The following is a 27,964-nucleotide window of genomic DNA, read 5'->3' as shown; positions in this document are numbered from 1 at the left end:
GAACAGCTTCTAGATACCCCAGTATCTATTAACAAAAGACAAGGGTGAAGAATGCAGAAAGAATTTAACTGGTTGTCTTTCTTTCAATTAACTAAGAAATTACTTGTCTTGAGAGGTAGTGATGGATGGATGGTTATAATCACAAATACATTGTATGAATGTATGACATTTTTGAAAACATAAGTTAAAATATTATTTAAAAAAACTTTCTATAGCCCTCAGCTGAATTATGTCAGAAAGAAGAATAAAGCACTGAGTCCCCACAGCATTACTGATCTAGGTCAAATAACAGCAGCACCTACAGGTTCAACAGAAGATGTCTAAGTCACTCACTGCTTATCATCTGATGGACAATGCTCACAAAAGGTCTGTGCAGACACAGAAAGATGCAAACCCAGCATCAAGGTCCAAGCCTGGAGTCAATGTCTTAGGTGCAATATGATATAGTGAGTAATATTAAAAAATACATATTGAAGCATAAAAATGTATAGAGCAAAGACCAAAAGATTACATGATCCTGGTAGAACAATTAGATTAACTTTAAATTTATTTTCCATTTCTGCTTGCTGTTATTTCCTAAAATAACTGTGCTTTTTTTTTTTTTTTTAAATCATTGTTCATTTCCCTTCCATTGCAATTTTTTTCTTTTAGAACCTACCATTCATCACTTCTGGGAAGTCATTCCAAAGTGGCAATTATTTTAAAAAAACATAATATAAATCTCTGATCAGTAATTCTAACTTCAAATCTTACATGTGATTTCTGTAAACTCTTGGGCCCTAAGGTGAGAGAGGACATGGAACAACATACAGATGGTGCCCAAGGCTGGGAACTATCTGGAAAAGGTGATTGTGCTTGGCATCATACATGAAGTCTGGATATGGGCCCTCTCAGATTCATATGCTGAACTCTGAACAGAGCTGCTTTTGAATACCATGCTGAATTTAGTTGCCACTATAGCAATATTAAGACGTAGGCGCTTTATGGGAGGATTGGGCCACAGGGGTCCAGTCTGCTATCCAAATACCCTTATCCTGGGAACGGTTTAGTTATCCTGAGAGCTAGTTATCCAGGAGTGGGTTAGTTATCTCAGGAGTGGGTTAGTTATCTCAGGAGTAGGTTAGTTATCACAGGAGTATGTTAGCTACCACGGAATAACTATCCTCCCGATGGGAGGACAAGTTTGGCCTCCAACCTCCTTCTCTGTGTCAAGCACGCTCTTTCCCACCCTCAGCCTTCTGCCAGGCTAAGATGCAGCATGAAGGCCCTCACCAGAGGTCAACATCATGCTCTTCAATTTCTGCAAACCAAAAGAAATGCATACGGTTTACAAGCTACCCAGCCTGTGGTATACAGGCACAAAATGGGTTAAGAAAAGCAGAGACCTAGAGGTTGTGCACCCCTGATGGAAGCACCCCTGAGCCACTGCGTCTGCTCCAAGGAGAGCTTTGCAAGAGAAGCCACAGTCCCGCGCTGAAATGCACCACACAGTGTCCAGGTGCCTGAGTGGCAGGTGCTGCAGAAGAAATTAAGGCAGGAGGAAAAGGAGAAAACACGACAGAGGTCCTAAAAAGTTAAAAATCTAAAAAAAAGAAGCCAGTGGTGGTGGAGGCAGCAGTGAACCCCTTTAATCCAAGCACTCAAGAGGCAGAGGCGGATAGGATAGATGAGTTCAAGGCTAGCCTGATATACATAGTAAGTTCCGGAACTCCCAGGGCTACACAAAGAAACCCTTAAGTAATAAATAAATAAGCAATTACCTGTCATTTTATTCAAAAATCTTACAACTGTGTTTATTTTCAAAAGCATTAAATAAGGACTTCTATGTGCTTGTATGTGCTTTCACTGCACATACATAATGGGCTCTATAAAAGGGAAATATCCCTACAATAACATGGATAAGCTTTGAGGACATCACACTAAGTCAGTCAGACACAGAAGGACAAATGTCACATGACATCACTTACACGAAAGGTCCACATTTAACCTGCAGTGGATTCACTCTTCCAACCCCCAGTGGAATCCTGAAGCCACCAGGAGCACCCAGCCCCAATCCATGTTCTTTATACATGTACATACCCAATGGTGCCGTGTAACTGTAAAATTGGGAATAAGTTGCATGAGTGTTCCCTGTGGAGGGGCTTTCTGTTTGCTTGCTTTTACTTTTTAGCTATTTTTTCCTCCTGTTTTTATTTTTTTAATAATTGCAGTTTATTTACTTTGTATACCAGCTGTAGCCCCTCCCCAAGTCTACTGATAAGGGAGGTCCTCCACCCCTTCCCTCTGACCCTAGCCTATCAGGTCTCATCAGGACTGGCTGCATTGTCTTCCTCTGTGGCCTGGTAAGGCTGCTCCTCCCTCAGGGGGAGGTGATCAAAGAGCAGGCCCCTGAGTTCATACCTACTTGGGAGACTGATCTGCCATGGGCTACATCTGTGCAGGGGTTCTAGGTTATCTTCATGTACGGTCCTTGGTTAAAGTATCAGTCTTAGAAAAGACCCCTTTGACCAGACTTTTTTGGTTCTGTTGCTGTCCTTGTGGAGCTCCTGTCCCTTCTAGGTCTTTCTATTTCCTCCTCTTTTCATAAGATTTCCTGTACTCTGCCCAAAGTTTGGCTATGAGTCTCAGCATCTGCTTTGATACCCTGCTGGATAGAGTCTTTTAGAGGCTCTCTGTGGTAGGCTCCACTCCTGTTCCCTCCCTCTTCTGATGTCTGTCCCGTTTGCCTTTCTGAGTGAGAATTCATGATCTTACTCAGGATCTTCCTTCTTGATTAGCTTCCTTAGGTATACAGACTTTAGTATGTTTATCCTATATTATATGTCTAATATCCACTTACAAGTGAGTATATACTGTGTGAGTCTTTCTGCTTCTGGGCTGCCACACTCAGGATGATCATTTCTTGTTCCCACCATTTGCCTGCAAATTTCATGATTTCTTTATTTTTGATTGTGGAGTAGTAGTCCATTGTGTAAATGTTCCACAATTTCTGTATCCATTTCTCAGCTGAGGGACATCTGGGTTGTTTCCAGCTTCTGGCTATTACAAATAAAGCTGCTACGAATATGGTTGAGCAAATGTCCTTGTTGAATACTTGAGCATATTTTGGATATAAGCCTAGGAGTGGTATAGCTGGATCTTGAGGAAGCACTATTCCTAATTGTCTGAGAAAGAGCCAGATTGATTTCCAATGTGGTTGTACAAGTTTGCATTCCCACCAGCAATGGAGAAGGGTTCCCCTTTCTCCATAACCTCTCTAGCATGTATTGTCACTTGAGTTTTTGCTCTTGGCCATTCTGATGGGTGTAAGGTGAAATCTCGGGTCATTTTGATTTCCATCTCCCTGATGGCTAAGGATGTTGAGCATCTCTTTAAGTGTTTCTCTGCCATTCGATATTCCTCTACAGAGAATTCTCTGTTTAGCTCTGTACCCCATTTTTTAATTGGATTACTTGGTTTGTTGCTGTTTAACTTCTTGAGTTCTTTATATATTCTGGATATTAGCCCTCTGTCAGATATAGGTTTGGTGAAGATCCTTTCCCAGTCAAGTTCATATGTTCAAATGCTTGGTCACTAGGGAATGGAAGACTTAGAAGGATTAGGAAGTATGGGTTGTTGGAGAAAGTGTGTCACTAGGGGTAGACTCTGACATTTCCAAAGCCCACACATGGCCCAGTCTCTCTCTCTCTCTCTCTCTCTCTCTCTCTCTCTCTCTCTCTCTCTCATACACACACAATGTGTGTATCTGTCTGTCTGTAGATCTGGATGTAAAGCTCTCAGCTACTGCTCCAGAGCCACACATGCCACCATGCTCTCCTCCATGATGATGATGGACTAAACACTGAAACTGTAAGCAAGACCCCAATCAAATGCCTTCTTTTATAAGAGTTGCCTTGATCATGGTGTCTCTGCACAGCCACAGAACAGTGACTCAGACACCATCCCCAAGTCTTTTCTTCCATACATTCAACTTTTCACCTAAGAGAAGTCCTTTTATGGCTTCTCTTCCCCATATGAAAAATCACCAGTGTCCTTGCACTTTGGGGACATTACTAAATAAGTAAAGGTCAGCTGTACACAAGGACTTCAGTATAGACAGTCTGATGGCTGAGGTGGCTACTAACCGGTTGGCAGCTAGCAGCATGGATGCCCAGACAAAGGGATGATTCATGTCTCAAGCAGGAAGGAGCAGAAAGAAGCAGGATGCTCCAGGATTCATGGCACTAAGCGAAAGGATGCGCAACTAAACGGATATGAATGCTTCATTTCTGTAATTTTCCATTTAATATTTATGGACGATAGCTGATCATGGGTAACTAAAACCACAAAGAGCAAAACCACGACTGCAGAGGGACTGCTGCGGTCAGAGCCCTAGAAAGAGAACGCAGGCGGCTGGCGGAGAAGGATAGGAATGGTTGACGTAGAGAGGATAAAGTCCCGATTACACAAGATAAGTAAGTCCTGACAATAGTGTGCTGTGCAATTAATCTGTTGAGAGGAAGAACACATGTTAAGCATTCTTACAGGGGGTGGAAGGAGGGAGGGGAAGGGGAGGAGGGAGGGGAAGGGGAGGAGGGAGGGAATCACCTAAAAGAAATGGTTAGGAAGACATCTACAAGAACCACAGATAAGGTCATACAAATCACCCTGAACTTACAAGAGAAAACTTTCATTTCTAATTTGGAAATCAGCGTGAAATCTTTTAACTTCTGTCTTGTTGGATTCTACTCCCTATTTCTTGGTATTTTTCTTGAAGTAAACATTCCTCTTAAAACCTAAGACTGAGTCAGGCATGGTGGTGCACACCTTTAATTCCAACAGTAGGAGGCAGCCTGGTCTACAAAGCAAGTTCCAGGACAGCCAGGGCTGCAGAGAAACCCTGCCTCAAAAAGCTAAAAAAAAAAAAAGAAAGAAAAAGAAAGAAATATATAAATGAACAAAACCTACAACTGAAGTCAGTTGAGGGAAACTAAAACAAAAGAAAAAGCAGCAAAGCATAGGAGGTCTGTGGTGGCCGTGAACAGGGCTTCCCACAGCTCTAAGGAAAGATGGACAGCCGTTCTGTGAAGGAAAATAGACTGAGCCTGGTCTGCTCTTCCCAGAAGAGCAGTGTGAGCAAGCACAGGGGAAGGGATCCCTAAGGGCAAAGGGAAGAAACTTTTCTCTGGAGCTTTTTTCTTTTTCAGTCAAAACCCACCTGCTCCGTCGAGGGAGCCCCATCAAATGCCAACTCGCTTAAGTTTTAATACTTTTAATAATAGTTCACCATTTTAGCCATTTTCTGCTCAAATGCCAAATGCTCTCCTGCTCTCTCATATACTATTTCACAACTCAGTTTAGAGTAAAGGCTCTCAAATTTCCAAAATTGGGTCCCAATTAGGACAGCAAGACACAGGGTGTGTTTTGACATCTGTCACCCATTTTGTCAACTACAAAGCACTCTCCCAAATGAAGGACTACAAATTCTGTCCCCAGTCTCCATTTTCCCAAGTCATGCTCCATCCTTTGCAAGCTTTGCTGTGTCTCCAAGAATAATTACCTCACCAGGAGAATCTGCAGTTCCCTGGAGCAAGATAGGCCCTCTCAGCCCTGACTGCAAAGGTGACCCTTCCACAAACAAATACTGCCCAACAAAGGCCAGCTTGTGTCAGCATTGTTTGGGTTTTTCCCTAGGCCGGGCCTGCTTCAGTTAATTCCCAGTACTCTGAGAGTTCACTGTCTCTGCTTGGCCGAGAACCTGCTGAGCAGATTACAAAGGAAGATGTGCAGGAAAAAATGCTGAAGATGTGCAGAAGTGAGAATGGGTGAGGAATGACTAGAAGTCAACCTAAATTGGCAAAAGCAATCTTCTGGGCTTTTTGCAAATTATACTTGTATTTCCAAGGGAAGCTGAGACAGAATGGGACAGAAATGGCATTCCCGGAGGCCATCAGCTGTAGCCAAAGGGTACAGACAAGGGTAGCCAGACAAGCGGTTCCAACCCCGCTTTGGCCAATCAAGGCAATGAGGAAGCGCTCCAGTGGCTTGGAGAGACTCGCCACTGATGTTGCACTCAGATGAATTCACAAGTTTGGGTTCTGGCGCAGCCATCAACAGAAGCTAGGAAGGAGACCCCTCCTCCACACACACGTGATTTTCTCTCAGTGAACACTCCAATCACAGCATCCGATAGCTACTTACAGTCTACATAGATAACTGACTGAGGTGGCTAGCCAGTCATCCCTCTAAAGAAGTTTTTCTCTGTGCACCTTTGCCACAAGCCACCTCTGTAACGAACAAGACACTTCACCTGCCTCGGCCTCAGTTTGCTTATCTGGAAAACACTAAACAGGAGCCTTTGTGCTTTCTGGTTGTCAGATCCCAAAACTTGACAGCTTTCTCCACCCCCACCTATCCACGATTCTCAGGGTCCATCCTCCATGTCCACAAGGCCACCTCAGAGTCCCTCAAACACCAATTCTTCTACAACTCACTTCAGAGAAAGCCCATCCCGTGGGAAAGCCTGCACTGACCCGAGGTGCAGCTCCCAATCTCTATAGCTTTCATTTTGCTGCACAAATATTAACAGATATAATTAGACCCTGCATAGGCAGAGCCGGCATTCAGAGCATAGACCACAGCTCCAACAGTGCAAATCTCTACGAGACAAGTGTCAAGTGCTATTTCACAGAAGAAAGAGAGGTCCAGATATGGGATGACACGTGCCTAAGGTCACATAATTTTAAAAGGGGGGCAGGGAGGGAGGGCAGAGGCCTGATTTGGATAGGATAACACCTTTAATCCTGGCACAGGAGATGCTGAGGCATCACTGTAAATTGGAGGCCAGCCTGATCTACAAAACAAGTTCCAAGCTAGCCAGGACCCTGACTCAAAAAACAAACACATGGCTTCTTAAATATTTTCCACTTGCAATCCCGTTTTTACCTGCAACTCTGAGGTATACAGATATATAAGGAAAAAAGTGTATACAAGTGTAATATAATAAATCACATTTTAGAACAATTCTTCAGTACATACCATCTCTTCCTTTAGTGAAGAAGAAAGTAAGTTTGCATACTAGTGAGACGAGTACCCTTGTTTATTGTCACGTGAAGAATTAAATCTTGGCTGAATATCTGATGCTACAGACAACATCTTCAACACTTCTCAGAGCTTGTTAGATACTTTGATTTTTATAATCATCATTGCCGATAACCCTGATCTGCATGAATCTATAGTACCAAATGGCTTAAGTATATTTAGTCATTGCAGAAGCTGTTGGAAATTCTTTCTTAATTTCAAGGCAAAACTCACTTGGGTTTTTGTTTGTTTTTTTGTTTTTTGTTTTGTTTTTTTTTTTTTTTCTGAAACTCGAGTCAGCAACTCAAATGGCAGTTTTTCAAACAAAGAATCCTAACGTTATATCCCAAAGGAACATTAATTTAATACTCACATGCTGAAGAATGACTCAAGTCCCTCCCCTAACTAAAGGGTTGTTTCTGCAGAGTGGAACGCCCTGTTTGCAGGTTAAAACGCAGCAATCATTACACTCGACAATGCCGGGTCTGAGCCGGGTGTCTAGGCAGCATTCGTCACTTGGGGTGGACGAGGCAAAGTGTTTGTGGTGGGTTTAGAACCAGGGCTGCAGCGAAGCCACAGAATCTAGCAAGAATGGGCTCTGCCAGAAACTCCTCGGGGTCATTGCACAGGTGATTCTAGATTAATTTTTGGTCACTGTATATTTCCTTCACCATTGCCATAGCTTCCATGCTCCCACATTCAGTGTGGACCTAGAACTGAAGAAGTTGTGAGCTACTCACCCTCCGCCTGCTTTGGTGAAGTTAGTTAAAGCGCAGTCAAAAACACTACCAACACTAGCAGGGAAGTCTGTAACATGACCATCCCCCCAATTATTTCTGTGTCTAAAGAGACACAGAAGACAGCTAAAGCCAGAGCCTGTACGCCCATGTCCTGCTCTCCAGGACAGTGCTGAGATACGGCCTTCACTCAAATTCAAGAAGCCGATAGACAAGGGAAGCATAAAATGGATGGGGAGAACAAGTGAGCCTGTGAGGGCACTGGAGAACGTGAGTCAGAGTACGTGTGCTTAAACTTAGCTCCCACACGAGAAGAGGCTGCAGGGACACCCCCCCCCCCCCCCCCGCACAGTGAGGCTGAGATGAGGAAGCACCTACCTACCTGCCTGCAGCATCCTCCCACCCCCACCCCACCCCATCCCACCCCGCACGCCGCCCTCACTACCCTTCCTGTACCAGAATATGTCAGGGACTAAGGAACTCATGAGCACCAGAGTCTGACATGGCTGCAGAGACCCCTCTGGCATCAGTGGAAGCCTAGACTGACTCCTCAGGAAACCATGCAGTATCACAAAGGCAGTTTTCACTTTTAATGGGGAAGTACATATCAGTTTCCAATCAGAAAAGCGATGCTTTGAGCACAGCCTCTCTGCAGCCTGGGTGTCCTTCTCCTACCGCAGGCGCTGAGAAGTGAAGTACCAAGGACCCAGAAAGGATGAACGCTTAATAGTAAACCTACATAGAAAAGCTGAACCTGGCTGGACAAAAGGGGAACAAACACTCTCCAGGAGGGAGGCTGGGGACAAAGCAGAACCAGTCCAAACCCCAGGTCACTCCAGATCAAAAGACAGAAACTGGAATGACGATAATACAAGAAAAAAAAAAGGTAATCTAAATATTTACCATCCCTGGTTTCAATTTAAACGAAGGTGGAAGGAATGATTTCAGAGTCCCTCGCATTCTCTAACACAGGATGTCATATCTTAATGCCACAGAACTCCCTGACCAAACAAATCCCTTAGGGGACAGAAATGCTGACCACAGAGAGCAACTCCTGACCCCTGGACCAGCTACTTCTAGGGAAGGGACTAGCTCCAGGATTCCAGGGCATCTGGAGAGGTCAGTTGCTAAGCTCTGGACTCCTCAGGAATCTTCCAGTCTACCTCAAACAATAGCTAGCCATCATGAGACAAGAGGCAGATCACACCAGACCTCACCTGAAACGGACAATGGTTGACTCATCACACTTCTGCCAACACAGAGACCAGGAAGCCATCAACCATGCCTCTAACACAGAGAAGGAAAGGAGTCCCAGAGGCACTCCAAGAGGCAGGGCACATCAGTGAAGTCATGCAAAGTTCAATGCCAGCATGGCATGAGGGCTGTGGAGGGCACCTGTTGGAGGTTGTTCTGATGCTGGCCCTCAAGTTCTGGTTACACCCATCCTTGTTTTGTAAACCTGCCTAAATCATTACACCTGATTGGTTGATTAAAGGCCTACACCTGGGCAGGGCAGAATGGGGTAGGCATGGCTAAGGTTCCCAGGCTTTTGAGGACGGGGAATCATAGGAGAGAGATTGACAGGAAGAGAGGAAGAAGGATGGGTTAGCTTGGAGAAGGAACCACATGGAACTGGAGAAAGAACTCAAATATTGGCATGGAAACGTCCAGATGAGGAATGCAAGCAAGTACCATGGGATTGTGTATGGAAGACAGACCAGATGAGGCTTAAGATGGATGGCATTGGGTGGGGGCTGGGAGATGGATGGTGAGGATACTGACACAGTGTAAGTGAAATATCTGCCTGGCCCAAGGTAAATGAGGCAATTATAAATCTAACAGGTGTCTGTGTCTTATTATTTGTGAAAGCAGGTTAAATAATACCACTGTGATAACCTTAGGGCTAATAATAAAAGTTATATAGCCTCACACTTTTTTAAATTTACAACAAGCACCTTTCTTTCTTTCTTTCTTTCTTTCTTTCTTTCTTCTCTCCTTTCTTTTCTTCTTTCTTTTCCTTCCTTCCTTCCTTCCTTCCTTCCTTCCTTCCTTCCTTCCTTCCTTTCTCTTTCTTCTTGTTGTCCTGACCTCTTCTAGGCCCCATGCCTGCCCACTTTGAGCTGTTTTCAATGCTGTACAGGGGAAGAAGCTGTAAATCTTTAGTTCTTGGTAGCCCCATCTGTCTTCTAGGACAGGGCTGGAGGCTGAAGGACAAGTGTAGAGAGAATCTTATTATAAATCTATGTGAGCATTTCAGATCCTAAAGCACACACAGGCGTGGGAGGGGTAGTCTCGGGGTTAATTTCTGGCACAGGTGGTTGGGGCTGCCACGGTGGCTCCGTGGTAAGAATACCACGTTGGTTCCCACAAGCATCTGGAAGTCCGGGTCTAGGAGCGCCAACGCCTTCTTCTGCCCTTGCTGAGCAGACCACACATAGTACACATGCATGGAGACAGGCCAAACACACTCCTCTACACATAAAATAAAAATAAACCTAAGGAAACAGGTGGGCTAAACCTTCATCAACTGGCCCCAAAGATGTCCTGAAGCCGTGGTCAGCACACGCCAGCCGGTGCCTCTCCGGTGGCTGGGACGCCTCCCTCCCAGTGGGCCCACTATGCTTTCTCCACATGTCCAGCATCTTCCTTCACCGTAATCGTGTTAACGAGAGCTTAGCTGTGAGGAGATGAGGCTGCACTGACAGCATTCCTTTAAAAAGGGAAAATCACAGCATCACGAAAACCTCCAAAATTAACTATGTAAAGAAATGTCATTCAGAAGCACAACACCAATGTCCTTCTTCACAAACATCACGAAGGCAAAGAGGATAAGAGACCTTGTTTGATCCCATCCCCACCTATGTGTGCTCATTAGTCACTAACTTCTTGCATTTTATGCACTGGTTGCTACAGACACGACTTGGACCCTCAGTGCTGACGGCATGGCATGGAAAACTTTTAGGAGGGAAGAAATGAGGGAAGGGTGGGAAAGGCGGGAGGGAACACAGTCATGCACGTTAGCTGGAAACACAGTATGTGAGATATGAGTGCTCCTACCCAGTTAACAGGTGCTGCTTAATGCACTTCCCGTTGGAAGCTGGATCTAGACTCCAAGTGGCAAGGAGATAGCCAGGATCGTTACCTATATCCTCATCTGGTAAACAAATCCTACTCTTCCATGCCTAACTGTGGTGATGCTAGAAAGCAACCTCTGTCCCCTGCCCCATCCACTCCCCACACCAGCACACAGCACAGAGACACTGATCAAATGTTCCAAACTCAGAGGAGGCAAAGGAATCCCTCAACTTAAGTCAACACTTCTGTGTGCCATGTGGAGGGGAGATACCACTCACAGCTTCTGGGGTGCAATGAGGACACCCTGAACCCCAGCCACATGCAGCCGTGACAGCACAGCCATTGAGAAGGACCCAGGTCATCCATGGAGCACCCACCTCCACTCGAATCTGATGGGTGGTTTTGTTTCGAACGTACTTGGGTCTGGCATAACTAGGCTCCATCTGCCAAATGTCAGTGGTTTCCAAAGCCTACCTAAGCAGGCTGTGTTCAAAGCTGAACTGCTAGCCTGCAAGACACCAGCACAAAGGGTGCTATGGGCTCATCTACACCAACACAAAGTTCCAGTCTAGGAGGATGAAAGAGAGGGCTGCACACACAGTGCATGCCTCGGCCAGCTCTGGGCGTAGGCCCTCAACTTGATGGTCACAGGACTCTCTAGGACTCGCCAGGTCCCTACAGGGACCCTAAGTCCAAGTTTATGTAACCTCCCCAATGGCCACTGCCCACTTTTCAAAAGGCTGCAATCCTAACATATCTGTTCACGTTCCTCTCAAGAAGCCACGAAAAACTATACTGGAAATGACTTAAGCTATGAAAGGAAGTCCAAGCAGTATGAGCCAGAAGAAAACGATCAAACAGGAAGCAGAAGACAGGCCCAGATGGCCTGTTTCCTCAGGAGGGAAGCACTAGGTATTCCTGAACAAATCAGTGACTCCCCTGGGACAGACAGAGGGGCTGATACACGGAGGAGCAACCCGTGGAGAGCTGGACTCCCGGCTTCTGTGTGCAACATCCCTGCCAGGGTTGGGAATCAGCCCAACCGTTCCAGCAAGCACAGCATACAGCAGGAACTAGGCACACGGGGAAGCGAGGGCCCGGGGCAGGGCGAAAGCTTCACAAGGGAGCTAGCCCAGCACCCACCAGCAAGGAGAGAGAGGTTCCAGGGCCTAGGAAGTTTTAGGGTCTGTAGTTTCTATACTCTGAGCCCTGGGGTACCCAAATACTTTGCCACCAACTGCTAAGAGTAACCCAACTTCAGGGACAACTTCAGGATTTTTCCTTGCATTAATTTTCTTTAATGCCCGCAACTGAGATAGATGCTCTTACTGCATATGTATGCTGTGCAGGTGTACGAGGGTGTGTGTGTATTCTGAGACAGGATCTCTCACTGAGCTAAAGCTCACTGACTTCACTAGAGTAACCAGCCAGCAGGCCCCAGGGCTCCTCCTGTCTCCACCTTTTCCCTGCCTCAGACACACACAATGGAACCACAGTTATATGGCGGCTGGCTGTTTGTGTAGGTGGGTACTAGGGATCCAAACCAGGTCCTGTGCTTAGAAAACAAGCACTTTACAAACTGAGCCACTTCCTGGCCCAGAGTTACCACTTTCTGTGGGGGTTGGTTGGTTGTTTTGTTCTGTAACAGAACAAAGAACTCGGGGCTTGCATACACTAGGTAAGTGTTCTACCACTGACTCACCCAGCCAGGAGATGCCATTATTAAACCCATCTCAGAAGGGGCGTAATAAAAAATAAAGTGTGGAAAGCAACGGCTCCTCTGGGGAATGGCTGGGTGGAGACTGAACACAGGATCACTGCAGGTGAGACAGATTCCAAAGCTGCTTCCCAGCAAAGCAAGGAAGTGAAGCAGAAACCAAGTCTTTCTTGTTTGCTCTACGTTCAGTTCTCCCCAGGTTATGAGAGCCCAGGGCCAGTTGATAAAAGGCTCTGTGCCTCGGTTTCCTCATCTGTAAAATGTGGACAAAGAAAGGTTGAAATGTTGCTGAGTATTCTGAGATTGATCTGGCTTTACCCCAGTGTGTGCTCAGTATTGGTGATGTGGCTATTAGCAGCAGCTACAGACAAAGCCAGACACACAGAAAAACAATGACACCGGGGATTAGAAGGGACATTGTTCTGTGTGAGGTACAGAAAACATGAGCTCTCGACATGAGGAAACAGCAGCCACGGGCTTTGCCACACAGCTTGCAGGCTAGGTAGGTTCACAGTTGGCGCTGCACAGCCATGAGCACGGCGGCCAGTCAGAACCACGGCACATGAGGCAAAGCCACAGCAGGCAGGCTCCCGCGTGCTCTCACGTCACGGTCACACGCAGCCCGGGCTTCTCTTCCTTCCAGGAACAGGAAAGGGAAAATGATTAAACAGAAAACTACAAAAGTCCTAAACAGAGGGCATTCCGATTAGTCACCTGTTCAGTCAGGCAGCGTTCCCACACGCCAGGCACGTGGCTCTGGCTTCTGAGAACCTGGGAACTGGGAAGTGATGAGGAACAGCCAGGAAACCTAAAGGCTCTGAGCCCGCTGAAGTCACCTGATGTGAAATCCCCTCTATGACCTCTGGGGAAAGAGGGGCCAAGAGGGAAAACAAAGATCACGTAGGGAAAAGAATGCTGGAAAGATGAGATGGGGGCAATCAGGAAAACCACAGATGAGGGAAAATACATATGAAGGTCATTAGCATGATGCCCCAGTGGGAACTCTGAAAGACTAGCACGGAGACTGAGACAATTATGAGCTCCAGGACAGCCTGAGCTACAAAGTCAAAAGAAAAAAAAAAAAAACAGGGAAGAAAGAAAGAAAAGAAAGAGAAAGAGAGAAAAAAGAAAAAGAAAAAAGAAAAAGGAAGGAAGGAAGGAAGGAAGGAAGGAAGGAAGGAAGGAAGGAAGGGAAAGAAAGAGAGAGAGAGAGAGAAAGAAAGAAAGAAAGAAAGAAAGAAAGAAAGAAAGAAAGAAAGAAAGAAAGAGCCTACGAGCACTTATGCATGGAAAGACACTGTAACCATCACATATTGCTCGCTATCTGTACTGCTGCTACACCAGCACGTTATAGATATTAACACATTACTCGGCCTTGATAATAATCTAGTGAAGTAGATATTATTTTAAACCCCACTTAATAACTTAAATATAAAAACAAAGACAGTAAGTTATTCATAGAAAAGAGTAAGGTGCTGGACAATACTTTCTCAACTTAGTTAACATCCACTTTTCATTAGCAGACCATTGATGTGCTTTTTTTTTTCCTTCCGTACTTCTTAAAACATATGTTAGGGATAATCAAGGCTGAAAGCAGAGACAATGTGATGAGCCCTTTGAGTCATACCACAGGAATCAACGGTTAAAGAAAATCAAGAGGCGTACCTTCCACCTTCACACACAACAAAGCATCATGCAAGCATAGGAACAGTAAGGCAATGGCCGCACAACTCTCACTTTCCTATTATTTTACAAATGTCTTTGAGCTTTTCTCTAGAATACAAGTGTAATTACAGAGATGACTCTAGTCCATGCTGTAATGCTGGGGCAAAAGGCTTCCCAATGAGATTCAATGAGATTCAACTGGGTGTCCTAGGGTTCAGTTCAGTTCTGATGCTAACAGCCTGGAGTTAGTGCAGACCGTCAGCTAAGAGCTACTCCCCCTGGATGGCCCTCACTTTAGAGGCCAGCCTTGAAGAGGTCTCTTGGCTACAAATTTGAGCGTTTTCACAACGTCCCCTCAGTTTCAGTAATTTTCTGGAGTGACTTACAGAATTCAAAAAGCTGTCTTTTGTGACCACAGGTTTATTACAAAGGATATAGTGCCAGGACAGCCAAGGGGAAGGGTGCAGAAGAAGGCAAAGAGTGGACCACCTGCCAGCACAGCCCTACGTTCACCCCTAGAAGACCCCTCTCTGCCCTGGTACAGAGCTTGTAGGAAGCCTGGCTGACTTGATCATTGCTGATGTCCACTGAGCCCCAGAGACCAAGGAAAGAACAGAAAGTTCCAGCCCTCCCCCCACATGGCTGGTTCTGACCATCACCAGCTCCACGCTGAAGCAATGCAGGGCCTTGACTATAGCCAACTCAATAAAATCTCAAGTGTGGTCAAAGGGGCTCTTTAAGTACAAGAGAGACTCATACACCTACACTCCATATTATAGCTGAGTAAATTCAGAAGGTTCTTGAAAGATGTCTGCACCAGAGACAGAAGGCATGGACCAATGAACTGCCCAAAGTCAAGACCTCTACTCTCTTCTCAATTCTCCTGTCACTCCCTTCAACAAGACAGTTATCCCTCCTTCCTCAGCCCCCTCCCATTCCATCCCAGACAGGGAGCCTGCCATCTGTCCAAGGTCTGCCGACGCAGCACACAGCCACCAAACCTACGCTAGATCTTCTCAAACTGCCCTGCTCTCAGATCTGTCCAGTGACATTACAAGGCACTGAGGAGCACAGAAACAGATCTGCAGGAAGTGACAGAGATGGAGCCCTTCCTTGGCCAAGCTAAGGTTTTCATTCACCCCATGCTGACTTTTGTTTTATTTATGGACACTGCGCTCCAACCCAGAAGGAGAAGAAAACAATGTGTGCTTGAAAAACAGCAGGGCTGAGAAATGCAAATGTCCAATGGGCTTCCAAAAATAAATGTTTGACAGATAATGATCCTGTATGCAAGCTGATTCCTATGATTTCTGAGGAGACTACATGGAGACAGGTGGGTACCATGGCTGCTTCTTGGCCAGGATTCTGCCCACTGCACTGACTTCGTTCTTTCCTGAATTCCTTAAACTGAGAGATTGTTCCTATCCACACAGCACATAAAGTCTACAGTATTATAGAGATTGTATTTGTGTCACTTACAAAGGATAGCATTACTCACTTGATCCTGCAGATCACTCTGAGATATATTTAAAAAAACAAAACAAAAAACAAGCACTATTATTTTGCACTTGGGCTCCCTTGGGCTCTCCTTCCTACAAAGATGCAGGAAAAGCACCCCAGCAGACTCACTGACAGTACGGGACCTGTTACAAACTCAGGTCCTATTCATATCGGTGTTTGGGGCTCTTCTCCTCCTCCTTCTCCTTTTTTGTCTTTTTGAGACTGGGTTTCTCTTGGCTGTCCTAGCCCTGCTTCGTGGACCAGGCTGTCCTGGAACTCACAGAGATCTACCTACCCCGGCCCCTGGATCCCCGAGCGCCGGGAACACAGGTGTGCACCACCATGCCTGGCTCTCTGGGCCCTTCTGTCCCAGGGCAATGCCTAGGGCTCTTCTTGTCCTCTATCCTCCCCTCTCCAGCCTGGGCTTCCTTCCACTGCCTGCATAATACAGTGCTTCAAGAGCTCAGGAGTCTCACCTCAGTCTCCCCCAGAAAGCTTCCCATCACACAACACTCACTGAGAAGCTCTGTTCCACGTGAGCTGCAGTAACTGTTTTGTTCCTAGCTCCAGTGCCCTCGCCCAGGCTGTTCCATGGGATTGGTATGTGAAGTCCACTACGGTTCCCTTTGTGGAACTTCAGGCAGGCTATGGAGTTCCTTCTGTCCTCCACTTCAAATAGGAAGTCTCCTCCTGGGATCCCACACAACACCTAGTCTGTGGTTTTGATTACACCAAAACCCTTTTTCCATTACAGCACAAGGACTCCCATTCATGGCTTATCTACCCTTCTCCATTATACGTTTCACAGAATAAAAACTAAATTAGGTGTCCACTTGTTACACGAACACAATAGCTACCCAGAAGTATCTCAAATAAGGAAAACCCCATGCTTTAATTAACTGTGTGCTGTGTGTACATAATTATCTACAAGTTTCGGCTGCGACAACTAGCAGACACCTACTTGGCAAACACAGGTGGGAAATATGTTCCCCTGAAAAGCCGAACTTCCCTGCTCAATCACCCAACTGTACACGCACTGCCCAAGAACTTGGCTTTTGCCCTGGTGGCAGTTCTGTGTTTTGCCGTTAGCAGAAACAAGAAAGTGCAAGGATCCAGGGAAGCCGTGCAAGCACCCAGGCCATGCTAACAGAGAGCACATACGCGCAGAAAACGAAGCTGTGTCTGGGGCTAACCACCTGCCACCTTGCTAATGCCAGGAAGTCACAGCTGTTGCTTTCTATAATGTGGATAATTCACATGACTGTGCCGGGGACTTCCAACCCGGAGGGCTCTGAGAAGAGTGGGAAATGGGTGCCCCTCCTCTCCACCCCCTTATACCATGAGGCTGAAAGTCCACTCCATAGAGGAATCTCCGAAAGGAGGGGAGGTGTCTTGGCAAGTCATCAGAACTGAAAAGAGTTCTTCCTCTCCGGCTCTGGGCGGCTGTGACCCACGGCTTCTTTGTGAAGTTTCCAGCACGCAGACTGACCTAGCTGGGTGAGAAAGGTTGTCTACACATTGGCGTTCTTTGCTGAATTAAAAGCAATTTTTCTTCCCTCAGACCTCTATCAAGACGAAATGTTTAAAATCATAAGCTTTTTGGAGAGAAGGGGGTGTCTCCCTACGTAGTCCAGTCATGAGGACGCCACACTAATGGCTTTGTTAAAGCTAATCTCTTCTCAACACCTCACCCAGGACATCTCCTGCCTTCTAAGCCCTACAATGTGAAATAAATGTGAGCACGTAAGCCCTTAGCAGACACACTCAAGCATATCCAAACTCTCATACACACCTTTCTGGCAACCACCAGTTCCTTTCACCCAGCTAACGCCAACCACTGCGTAGTGGAAATTTAAACCTCATTTGCACCAGAAAGCTTGCCCAATCTGGCCTGGATTCTCAATTCTCCACACACCCCACCGCCCACCGCCGGCCCAGCTGGGGACTCCAGGCCTGTGCCTCTCTTTCTTACCGGGCTGCTAACAGCACTCACGGTTTTAGACGGCCTCAAGCAGCAAGGACATTCCCTGTTGACATCACTTTATCCTGTGTCCTTGTGTGCTGTAAGGTGCTCTGCTAATATTTAGGGAATGATGAAACCAATCAAGTGAAGCTTTTGCTATGGTCTGACTGTGTTGAGACTTCATTCCGAAATCCATGTTTGTGGTGTACAGAGGCCTTTGAGAGTAACTGAGATAGATGAGGTGATGAAGGTTAGGTTCCATCATGACATTAGCAACTTTATAAGCAGAGAAAGAGAGACCCATACTGCCAAGCTTGCAGCTTGGGGGTCCTCTCCAGACGCCAAGCAGACCCAGCAACATGCCCACGGGCTCCTCAGCCTGCCAACCAAAAGCAGGGGCACTTCCAGTCGTTACAAACTATTCAGTCTCGAGCATTCTCTTACAGAAATAGAAAGTAGACCAGGATGCTCATGAAATAAACGGTTTTAAACATGTCATGTGTCATGACATTTAACATGTGATACACACACAGCTGGCATGGTGGAATACAACTGCCTCTGCCTTTGAAAAGAGATTCATGAATAAACCTGGAGTTTGAAACCTTTACACAGAAAATGTTCACTAACACTCCTTCCTAAGGTCTCAGTGTCCCCTGCTCTCCTTGTCGCTGGCATCCTCTCTCCATAACTAGTTTTGCCACCTTTGGAGAGAGTTCAGAACCCACAGATGCTGGTGGACAACAGTCTCTCATCAGTCCAGGGAAGGACAGAGGGACTCACTGCTAAGATCTGAGAGTGGATGCTGGGAAGAGTAACTTTCCAGCCCAACACAGAAAAAAAGAGGGACCAGAGAGATGTCTAACCTGGACACGAGTTCAGGCCCCAGCACCACGTTAGCCAGCTCGTAACTGCCCACAACTGCAGGTCCAGGGGATCCAATGCCTAGCGCATGTGTGTACCTGCACACTCATGCATACACACACACACACACACACACACACACACAGAGAGAGAGAGAGAGAGAGAGACAGAGAGCGAGAGAGGAGAAAGAGACATCAAAAGAAAAAAGCCTAGATTCCAGCTCTGGCCTTCTTTCTTCATTCACAGTTTAAAAAGCTCTGCTCTTCCAGGCCTGGCTTCAGACCTGGGCCTCCGAAGTGAGCAAGCCCCACACGTGAGGTCACCCTAATGGCTGCTAACGATATGCTGCCCCTCGCTCCTGCAGGCCACAGTGTCCGTCTGGCCTCAGTCTCCCCATATGCACAGCAAAGGGACTACTAACAAGATGACCATCTTTAAATGCATTTGACCAAGAACAGTTGCTCCTATAATAGCCATCACTCTTCTCAAGTCAGGTTATCCCACATCAAAGAGCTGCGGAAGCAGTGAGTGCCAGAGCAGGTGTGGCTGGAGGAAGCCTGAGGCGAGCAGAGATAGCTGCAGTCCATGTGGATGAGAGGACACTGCAACAGGACAGGAGGGTTGCAGAGGGGCAGAGGAAGGTTCCTAAAGCTTGGTGGTGCCAGCTCAGTTTCCTCTCCACTAAACACTCGGAGGACGTCACCACGGATCCCTCCAGCCCCTAATATCAGAGTCTGCTTCCCTGTCAGGAAACCTATTTCATCCAAATATGTGCCTGAGCATAAAGAGAAGCCCAGCATTCAATGTGACCCTCGCTGACCAAAGCATATAATGTGATAATTACATCAAGTCCTAAGGAAATACAGACACGTTTTTCTACCTACAACTACAGGCTGGCTGGCTGCACTGATGAATCCCCCAAAGTTCTTCCAAAAAGTCACTGTCTGTCTTTACAAAGATAATGGTTTCCTTTCTTCCTTCTCTTTCCTTCTCTATTCTCCCTCCCGTAGGGTGAAGGTGCTGCCCAATCCTGCTTCCAACCCACAGCTCCATGGTGTAGGACAGACGTTTGGGAATGGCAGAGAACTAGAAAGGACATTTCTGGAGTGATTAAGGTGTTGGTTGGTTGGGCTGCTTTGCTTTGGCTGTTGTTTTGCTTAAGCGACCCAGGTTAACTTGGAACTCACTCTGCGGGCCAGGCTGGCCTTGAACAGCAATCCCAGGCTCAGTTTCCTAGTGCTGGGGGCTGCAGGTTAAGTCCAGTTTTGAAGTGGTTAAAAACTTCGCCTCATCCTTTCAATGTGAAATAAGAGCAAACCTTTTTAGCACACCTACACTGCCAACCCTGTGCCAAGCACTCACACGCTTTCTCTCGCATAACTGTGATAATAAGCACGTGAGGCAGCTTGGTCACATTTCCTCCATAACACAGGTAAGAAACGTGGTTTGAAGATTGGTTTTCTCTGCACAACAGGCACTTTTATTAGTGGCTGAAATGTAGTTAGACCCAGGCGTTTGCAAACCAAGGGAGGGCTCCAGGGGAAGGCTGGCACGTGACACAGCAAGAGGCGAGCCCAGACTGGGGTGGGGAACTGTCTTTTTTGGATCCCATGACAGTGCCAACGGAGAAAAGACAATAAATGGGAGGCTTTGGGTATTGCAAGTGGGAATGGAAACTGGGTCTCCTGAGTTCAAGGAGGCTGGCCAAAGGATCCTCAAGATAAGACGACTGGCCCCAGCAACTCAGATTGCCTGGGGTATCTCCAAAATGTCCTTTGGTGGATTCAATTTCTTTCTCTTACAAAGAGCACCGTGTCATGCATGAGCTGGCAGAGACGGGAGCCAGCCAAGCTCTCTACTTACCATCAAGGCTCCAATACACCGAGCGCTCACTCATAAAGCTACCAAACAGACAGAACCCCGGCTGCACCCACCGCCTCTATCAGAACCCCCTCTAGACTGTCCAGGCAGCCTTTCTTCTGCCGGAGTGCTGGGCATCAGAGGGGCCATTGCTGGGCATCTTCATGGACATCTGGCTGTTCTTAAAACTCTTAACTGGCTACTGGTCACTTATCAAACCTCTGTAAGATTATAAGGTGTATTTTTATTTAATGAGTGTGAGTGTTTTGCCTGCTTTGTATGTATATGTATGGTGCTCGTGCCTGGGTCTAGAGTTACAGATGGTTATAAGCGGCTACGTGGGTGCTGGGAATCGAACCCAGGCCATCTGTAAGAGCAGTCACCACACTTAACCGTAGAGTCTTCTCCCAGCCTCTCTCTGCAGAGTTCCTGCTATTTCTCCACGGATGCTTCAGATGTCTGTATGGGATGCTTATACTTGATTTCCAACAGATGTGAGAAAACATGAACAGATGAGTCAGGAGAAGGGAAATACAGGACCATGAGCAGGGCTTGAGCTGAAAACCTGGAGACAGATGCGTGGCTCCAGAAAGACAGCAGAGTCCATTCAGCAGACACTGTGTCCCTCAGAAGCCGAGAGTGCTGGGTAACTGCGGCAAAGCACGTGACGTCAAACGTGCGCCTGAACATCTCACACTGGGGCTGTGCATTACCAGAGCGAATCACAAATCCCCGTTTCTCAGAGCATTTTGCACCTGAGAAAAGTCCATAAAGGATTACAGCAGTGTACAAATGCCTCAGATACCAGGGGGCGAAAGAAAACTAACCTGATAAAGGGTATTAGAAAAATAAACAGCCACTCTTAAAAAAAAAAAAAGATGGTAGCAAATACTTTTTTTATTTTGAAGGGAAAAAAAGAGCGAGAGGTGAGCGCTTTAGACCACTGCTGTGAAAGTGCAATCCAGGACAACCTTAGGACCAACAGTGCGGTTATCAACAATGGGCTTAACAATGGGAACAGGACTGAGCTGCAAATTGCTTTTCCAAGAACCATTTTCTACACAACTAATCAACTATTAGACCAAGCCTTGTGGACAAAGGCGTTCACTGAAACCATGGAGCTTTAGATCTCATTTTAAAACAATGACTAATAACTACAACCTCCCCAAAAGCAGGCACACTGAGGTAAAACATGGTGAAGGTACATGATGGAAGCCTCCAGATACCTTTACAGTGTATCAGAAAGGGAGCCTGCCTGTAACTGAAGTAAAAGTGACAGAGGCCAGTGAAACTGCATTCCCTTAAGATACTATCCAAGGTCAAGGTGCAAGAAGAAAGACCAGAATGGTATGCTAACTTAGACAAGTGCCTCTGGGTAAGAGATCAAGGGTAATTCTGTCTGTCTTCCCACACAAACTGTGGGAGGGACTTTTCAAAACAACCCGGAACGCTGCAGATGGAGTGACGCTGCTGGGACTCTATAAACATTTTAGAACGAAAGAATTTCCTTTCCGAAGAGGGGGAAAAAGCGGTTTAGAATGCACTTCAGAACTGAACAGATAGGACACAATGGCAAGGCCCAGGCAACACCGAGTGACTTTCCCCAGCCATAAACACAGGAGTCAAAGCAGCCTCGTGGAATTGCTCGGATTAAGCGATCTGAGCGCAAAGACCATTGCCTGCCATCCCGAACTCCACACTCCAAAAGCAGCAGAAGCCACAATGCACCAACACCCACTCCTAGTTGGCATTCCAGTCCTTCAGTCTTACACTAGATCTTTTTGTTGCTGGCCTGTTTTTATTTGTTTGTTGAGACAAGGTCTCCCTATGTAACTCCGGATGTCCTGAAACTTACTCTGTAGACCAGGCTGGCCTCAAATTCACAGAGATAAGCCCACCTCTGCCTTCCCAATGCTGGGATTAAAAGTGTGGCCCACCATGCCCATGTTAAAAAAATATTCTTACACCAGATTTTTTACTTTCTTGGCTTAGCAGCCCCCAAACTTTTAGCAACACCTTGTTGTACATGACATCTTCCATACATTAAAACTGTACAGTATTAAATCTAAGAAACGTGATATATAAATGACAGATATTATAATTCATGGAGTAAAGACAAAAACTGCACAGACCTCCTTTCAACATCAAAGCCAAGCTAGTCTTTAAGACAATAAAAATGAAAGTTTTCTGTCTGATTCTCCTGGACTGTGGGGTCTCACATTCAAATCCAACTCCTCCCAAAGTGTCCCTGCCTCATTCCCTTCTGAAGGGCTAGAAAATACACGGAGGAGAGAGAGAAATGACAGTCACTGGTGACATTTTTCATTTCCTCTTTAAATCTGGAGTAAGCTCCAACCAGTGTATTTTTTGAGGACACTGCACCCAATGTCTGTGTCATGTGGGCATTCAGCTACCCAGCCAAAGGAGAACCCAGAATTTAATCAAGCCTATCTTCAGCATCTCAGTGAGGAATCTGAGGCTGGATGGATGCCCACAGAGCCCAGGACAGGGCATCTCCCACCGCACCAGCCTGGAACTCTTTGACCCTCCTCTTTCTACTCAAGGGCTGTGCCCACGGATAGGAACGCAGAGAAACCAAGAAGCTCACAGGTCAAGTAGCCAGAGAACTTAAGCCCATAAATAAGGCAAGACATGGAAAAGCATCTCTGATGCTGGCAGAGTGGTTTCTAAAGCCACTTTTTAGACAGTTTACAAAAACGGAAGTGAGAGAGACCGCCACCCACCCGCTGGGAAGCTTTCCCTCTCCGCTGCACGGCTCAGATAACTACAGCTCATGATGGGAAGTTTGGATATCTCAGAACCATCTTACAATTTGAGTCAGGCTGCTGAGGTTGACTTCTGCTCTATTTCCTCTGGAAAGCAGTGGGGGACAGTAGAAAGAAAATGAATTTAAAATCAAGCAGGCTCTCTCTCTCTCTTGCTCGCTCGCTTTCTCGCCCCTCATCCAATTCCTAGTGATGCAATACCTATGTGATGGCAGGCCACAGTCACTCTATAGAAAATAAATATATCTTGTGTTATGAGGAATAATAATGATCTTATTTAGTTCATGTATGAGTGTTGTATCTGCGTGTACTCCTGCATGCCAGGAGGGGGCACCAGGTTCCAGCACACATGGTTATGAGTCACCATGTAGTTGCTGGGAATCGAACTCTGGACCTCTGGAGGAACAGACAGCTCTTATTCACTGAGCCGTCTCTCCAGCCCCAGAAATAAGTTTTAAAGTACACAAAATGTGCCCAATTAAAGCACACAGCAGACTGCCTACACGAGTTCCCATCTCTTCCTACTTCTCTGCTTTGATTCCAAGAGATCAGATGCCTGCTGTTCCAGGCTCATCTCCTGATACAGGCTCCAAACACTGCCAGCCAAGCTGAACTTGACCCTTTCCATCCTAGATACTTCATTCTTCTTACGCATTAACTCCCACCATGAAGGTTACTAACAGGAAGCTAGGTAAGACTTTCTTCAGTCACACTGCAGGCCTGAGACCCAGATGTTGTTCAGAAACCAAGGAAAACATAAATCTACTCTAGGAATGGTTTTCTCCTGATGATGGCTGACTAGTTCCTCCTGTACTAAACTGTAACAATATGCCTCCAAGTGAAGCATTGTTTTTCAAACTCTGCAACCAAGTGATTCAAGCCTCATTATAACCTGCAGCCTCCAATCTAATTCAAACCTATTTTCAACTCACAAGTCCCAACAAAGAAACACAGGATGCACATGAAAATCTCCCATCCAATAAAACTTGTCACTAGCTTCCCTTTCCCCTGGGTAGACAACTGAAGGAAATACTAATAAATACTCAGGAGACACATAATCTATCTATCCTGTTCCCTTCCTAGCATGTTCTGATTCCTGTGAAAAAGTAAAGGCCAAGTGATAAGCCATTTTCAAAGCTCTAAGTGACTGGAATGTTCTCAGGAAAGAAGAGCAGTAAGTATACTTTATAGAAGAGACAGTCGCTGTTGGAAGCCTTCCAGCTGTTTATTATTTGGGCCTGAAGAGGAGCCACCCCTGAAGGCAACCTTAGCAGAGCCTGCTGACGTAAGAATCAGCCTGTGGTAACCCCAAATGGCCAGGAAGCCTTAACTTTTTTTTTTTAAACTACTGCAGTGAGGTGGCAATTAAGAGGGGGAAAGAGTGATTAAGAATCTCTGGTGTGTGTCTTTATAAAAACAAGAGTGCAGGGCAGGGCTTCCTTAAGTAAAAGACGGATCTCTTAGATTTCAGTAAGAACTCCCGCTGATAGCTCCTGGGTGAGGACAGCACCCGGCGCCTCAGCTGGTGGCTTCCACCCCGACCGCAGAGGGCTCCTTTTGTGATAACAGAATGTGATACAAAGAAAAAGCGGTGTACTTTACAGAGGTGTCTTTCCTCTCCCCCGGCCTAATTTATCCAGGAACTGCAGAACGAAATTCTGACTTACTGCAAGAATCCACAACCACCTGCAAAGACGGGCGCTCTCGAGGCTTTAGCGTAATGAAAAGGAAAGCAGAAAAGAGGAGCGCGAGGAAAGAGGCGGCGAAGCAGAATCCGTCCCGGGCGTCAAGATCTTGGGCCTCGAGGAGCAGGAAGGAGTGCGCGGCTGGGGAGGGCGCGCCCCGGGAAAGCGACTGCCCGAGGAGTCCGGGCTGGGGTCCCGCGGGCTGGAGGGGCGGAGGAGGGAGGGCGGGAGCCCGGCGGCGGGCGGGAGGACCGAGCCGAGCCGCACCCCGCCGGGGCCACCCCGGGACTCACAGATGCTGGGCGCCAGATCCGGCAGCAGGCGCGCGCGCGCGGGGCGCGGCGGGGTGCGGGCTCGACCCTGCCCGCCGCCGGGCCGCCTTCCGCCCGCAGACCTACTCAGCGCCGGACGGCGCGCTCACTCACCCGGCGCCACCAGCGGCGAACTCACGGCGTCCCCCGCCAACACCGCTGCCGCGAGGACGGCGGACCCCGGGGGTCCCGGCGGAGCCATCGCCGCGTCCTGCGCCCTCCTCGCCGGCGGCCGGAGTGGTGCGGCTCGGCCGCGGAGAGCCCCGGAGCCGTGGCCCGACCCGCCGAGGCCCCGCCCCCGCCCGCCGCGCCCGGGGCCCCTGGGGCCTGGCCACGCCCCCACGCGCTAGCCCCGCCCCAGAGCCCGGCGGCGCCTCGGCCTGTCCCTCCCTCTTCCCAGGCCTGAGCGGCGTCGGGCGCGGTGGGCCGCGGCCCCGCCCCAGCCCCGCCCTCCCAGGCCCCTCCCCGCCCAGGCCCCGCCCTCCCGCCCTGGCTGCGCCCGCTTCCTCTCCAAACCCCGCCCTCCGGAGCGGCGGGGCTGCGCGGGAGCCTCAGGCAGGGGCGGGTTGCGCCTCCTGGTCCCGGGACTGGTCAGGCGTGGGAAGAGGAAGACATCCGGGGAGCCGGGGTTCGGAACGGCGCCTTGCTTTCCTCTGTCTCCAGCAGCTAACCAGCCTTGGTTAGTGGTCAAGGACGGAGTGAATAACTGACAGGCTTCTCATAGGTCGATTGCTTGGGTTGTGCTGTGTTTTAATTACACGCCTGTGTCTTGCAAACACTCCCCTGAAACGGTTCGCGTCGTCCAGGCACTTCTGAGTCTTCCTATCCCCACGTGAACTCTGTAAGCTGGGTATCGTGGCCGTTTCACGGGCAGGACGTGAAGCCGCGATGCCCGGGCCACCATGCCCATTGTGATTCCCTCCGCTGTTTGCGCACCGCCGCAGCCCCAGCACCCGCTCCAGCACAGCACGCGCCAGCCCCAGCACCCGCTCCAGCACAGCACGCGCCGAGAGGCCAGAAGGAGCTGTTACAGGGAGATGAGCCCTTTCCTGAATGGCTCTGTCTGAAATAACCCGTGGAGACTCCACAACGAGGTCCTTAACGCCCCGAGCAAGCCTTGAGCAAAAGCAAGGGGCGAATGGTTTTCAGCCCCTGCGGTAACTGACCGACTTACTCCAGGTTTCAGGGGGAGCTATCTCGCTCTAACATCCACCCTACAATCTGCTCCCCTGTTACACGCAGCCAGCCGTGGTGTAAGAAGTACCAGGGACAGACACTACAGGTGGCTGAAGCCACAGGCTTGAGGCCCTGCCCTTTGAAGCCGAGGACGGGAGCCACGGTCCTGGGCCCAGTTTGTGGCCCACCCTGTGGACTGGCTAACTTAGAAGAAAGTCTTTTCTACTCTCGTATCAAAGGCGGAAGCTTGAGAATGAAGGCAAAGGGAAGACACTGCTGGCTAGTTTTACGTCAACTTGACACAAACTAGTGTCATCTGGGAACCTCAACTGGGACAATGCCTCCATTAGATCTGGTTGTAGGCAGACCTGTAGGGCATTTTTCTTAATTAGTGATTGATGGGGGAGGGCCCAGCCCATTGTGGCTGATGGTCCTGGGGTCTGTAAGAGAGCAGATGAGCAAGCCATGAGGAGCAGGCCAGTCAGCAGCCCCTCTCAGTGACCTCTGTATCTGCTCCTGCTTCCAGGTTCCTGGCCTGGTTCCCTCCAGTAATGAACAGCAATGTGGAAGCGTAAGCCAAACAAATCCTTCCCTCCTGTGGTGGTTTGAATAGGAATGGCCGCAGGAGGCTCGGGTGTTCCAATGCTTGGCCACCAGGGAGCGACGCCGTCAGGAGGTGTGGCCCTGCTGGAGGAAGTGTGACACTGGGAAGTGGGCTTGCGGTTTCAGAAGCTCAAACCAGGCCTCGGGGCTCCCTGTCTCTTCCTGCCGCCTGCAGATCCAGATGTAGAGCTCGCAGCTCCTTCTCCAGCACCGTGCCTGTCTGCACGCCGCCATCTTCCCACCGTGTTGACAATGAACTAAACCTCTGAACTGTCAGCCAGCCCCAGTTAAATGGCTCGCTTTGTAAGAGTTGCCATGGCCATGGTGTCTCTTCACAGCAACGAAACCTTAACTAAGACAGTCCCCAAGTTGCTTTGGTCATGGTGTTTCACCACAGCAATAGTAATAACCCTAAAAAGTAAGTAACGGGACAAACATTCATATGGTTATCTATTAAAGAAGAGCCTCCCGGGCTTGGAAAATGAACGGCAAATTATCAACAATCTCCAAACCAGCTACATCATTTGCTGGACTCCATGCACATGGAAAATACACAGCTAATTGTTACAAATTTTCTGGGGTGCCAGAAAATGCACACAATCCAAAGTATTTTGGCAAGGCAAAAAGTTCTGCCTCTGCAGAAGGACGGGAAGCCACCCCAAATCAAGCAGGCAGGCACACCCCAGTGGCCGCCCTGCTAGCTTTTCCTAAACAAAGGGGGTCCTGTGCCTCACTCTGAAGGGGGTGATTGGCTAGCTTAACGTGACAAAGCTGCTAAGCAGGATGCAATTTCCAGCAGGGAGCACAACCCTGAACACATACTTTGACTTCAAGAAATGCTGACCCTGGAGGAATTTGAATTTCTGCTAAGCAGCTTCCTTACAATGTCTTGATGAATATGTGTCTAATTTAATCCTTGAGTAAAAAAGACAGTATGTTTTTTTATCACATTTCCCAAATAATGAA

At 47.8% G+C, this 27,964-nt stretch overlaps 1 protein-coding gene across 3 annotated transcripts in view; it reads right to left on the bottom strand.

Annotated features, from left to right (window-relative positions):
- Rell1 (RELT like 1) overlaps positions 1–25,527 on the bottom strand; it is a 53,871-nt gene extending 28,344 nt beyond the window's left edge. The window contains exon 1 of one of the 3 annotated variants that reach the window (XM_060365285.1): positions 25,334–25,527. In XM_060365285.1, coding sequence (XP_060221268.1) covers positions 25,334–25,421 — 88 coding nt within the window. In that variant the 5' untranslated portion in view covers positions 25,422–25,527. Of the gene's footprint in view, positions 1–24,890; positions 24,908–25,333 lie in introns of those variants that run through there. The other 2 variants (XM_021647713.2, XM_060365287.1) reach the window with 2 other exon arrangements.
- Positions 25,528–27,964: the final 2,437 nt, after the last annotated feature.

Source organism: Meriones unguiculatus, chromosome 12, assembly GCF_030254825.1.
Source record: "Meriones unguiculatus strain TT.TT164.6M chromosome 12, Bangor_MerUng_6.1, whole genome shotgun sequence".
NCBI classification, from domain to species: Eukaryota; Metazoa; Chordata; class Mammalia; order Rodentia; family Muridae; genus Meriones; species Meriones unguiculatus.
Note: the sequence above shows the minus strand (reverse complement) of the source record. Positions and strands in the feature narration are given on the sequence as shown.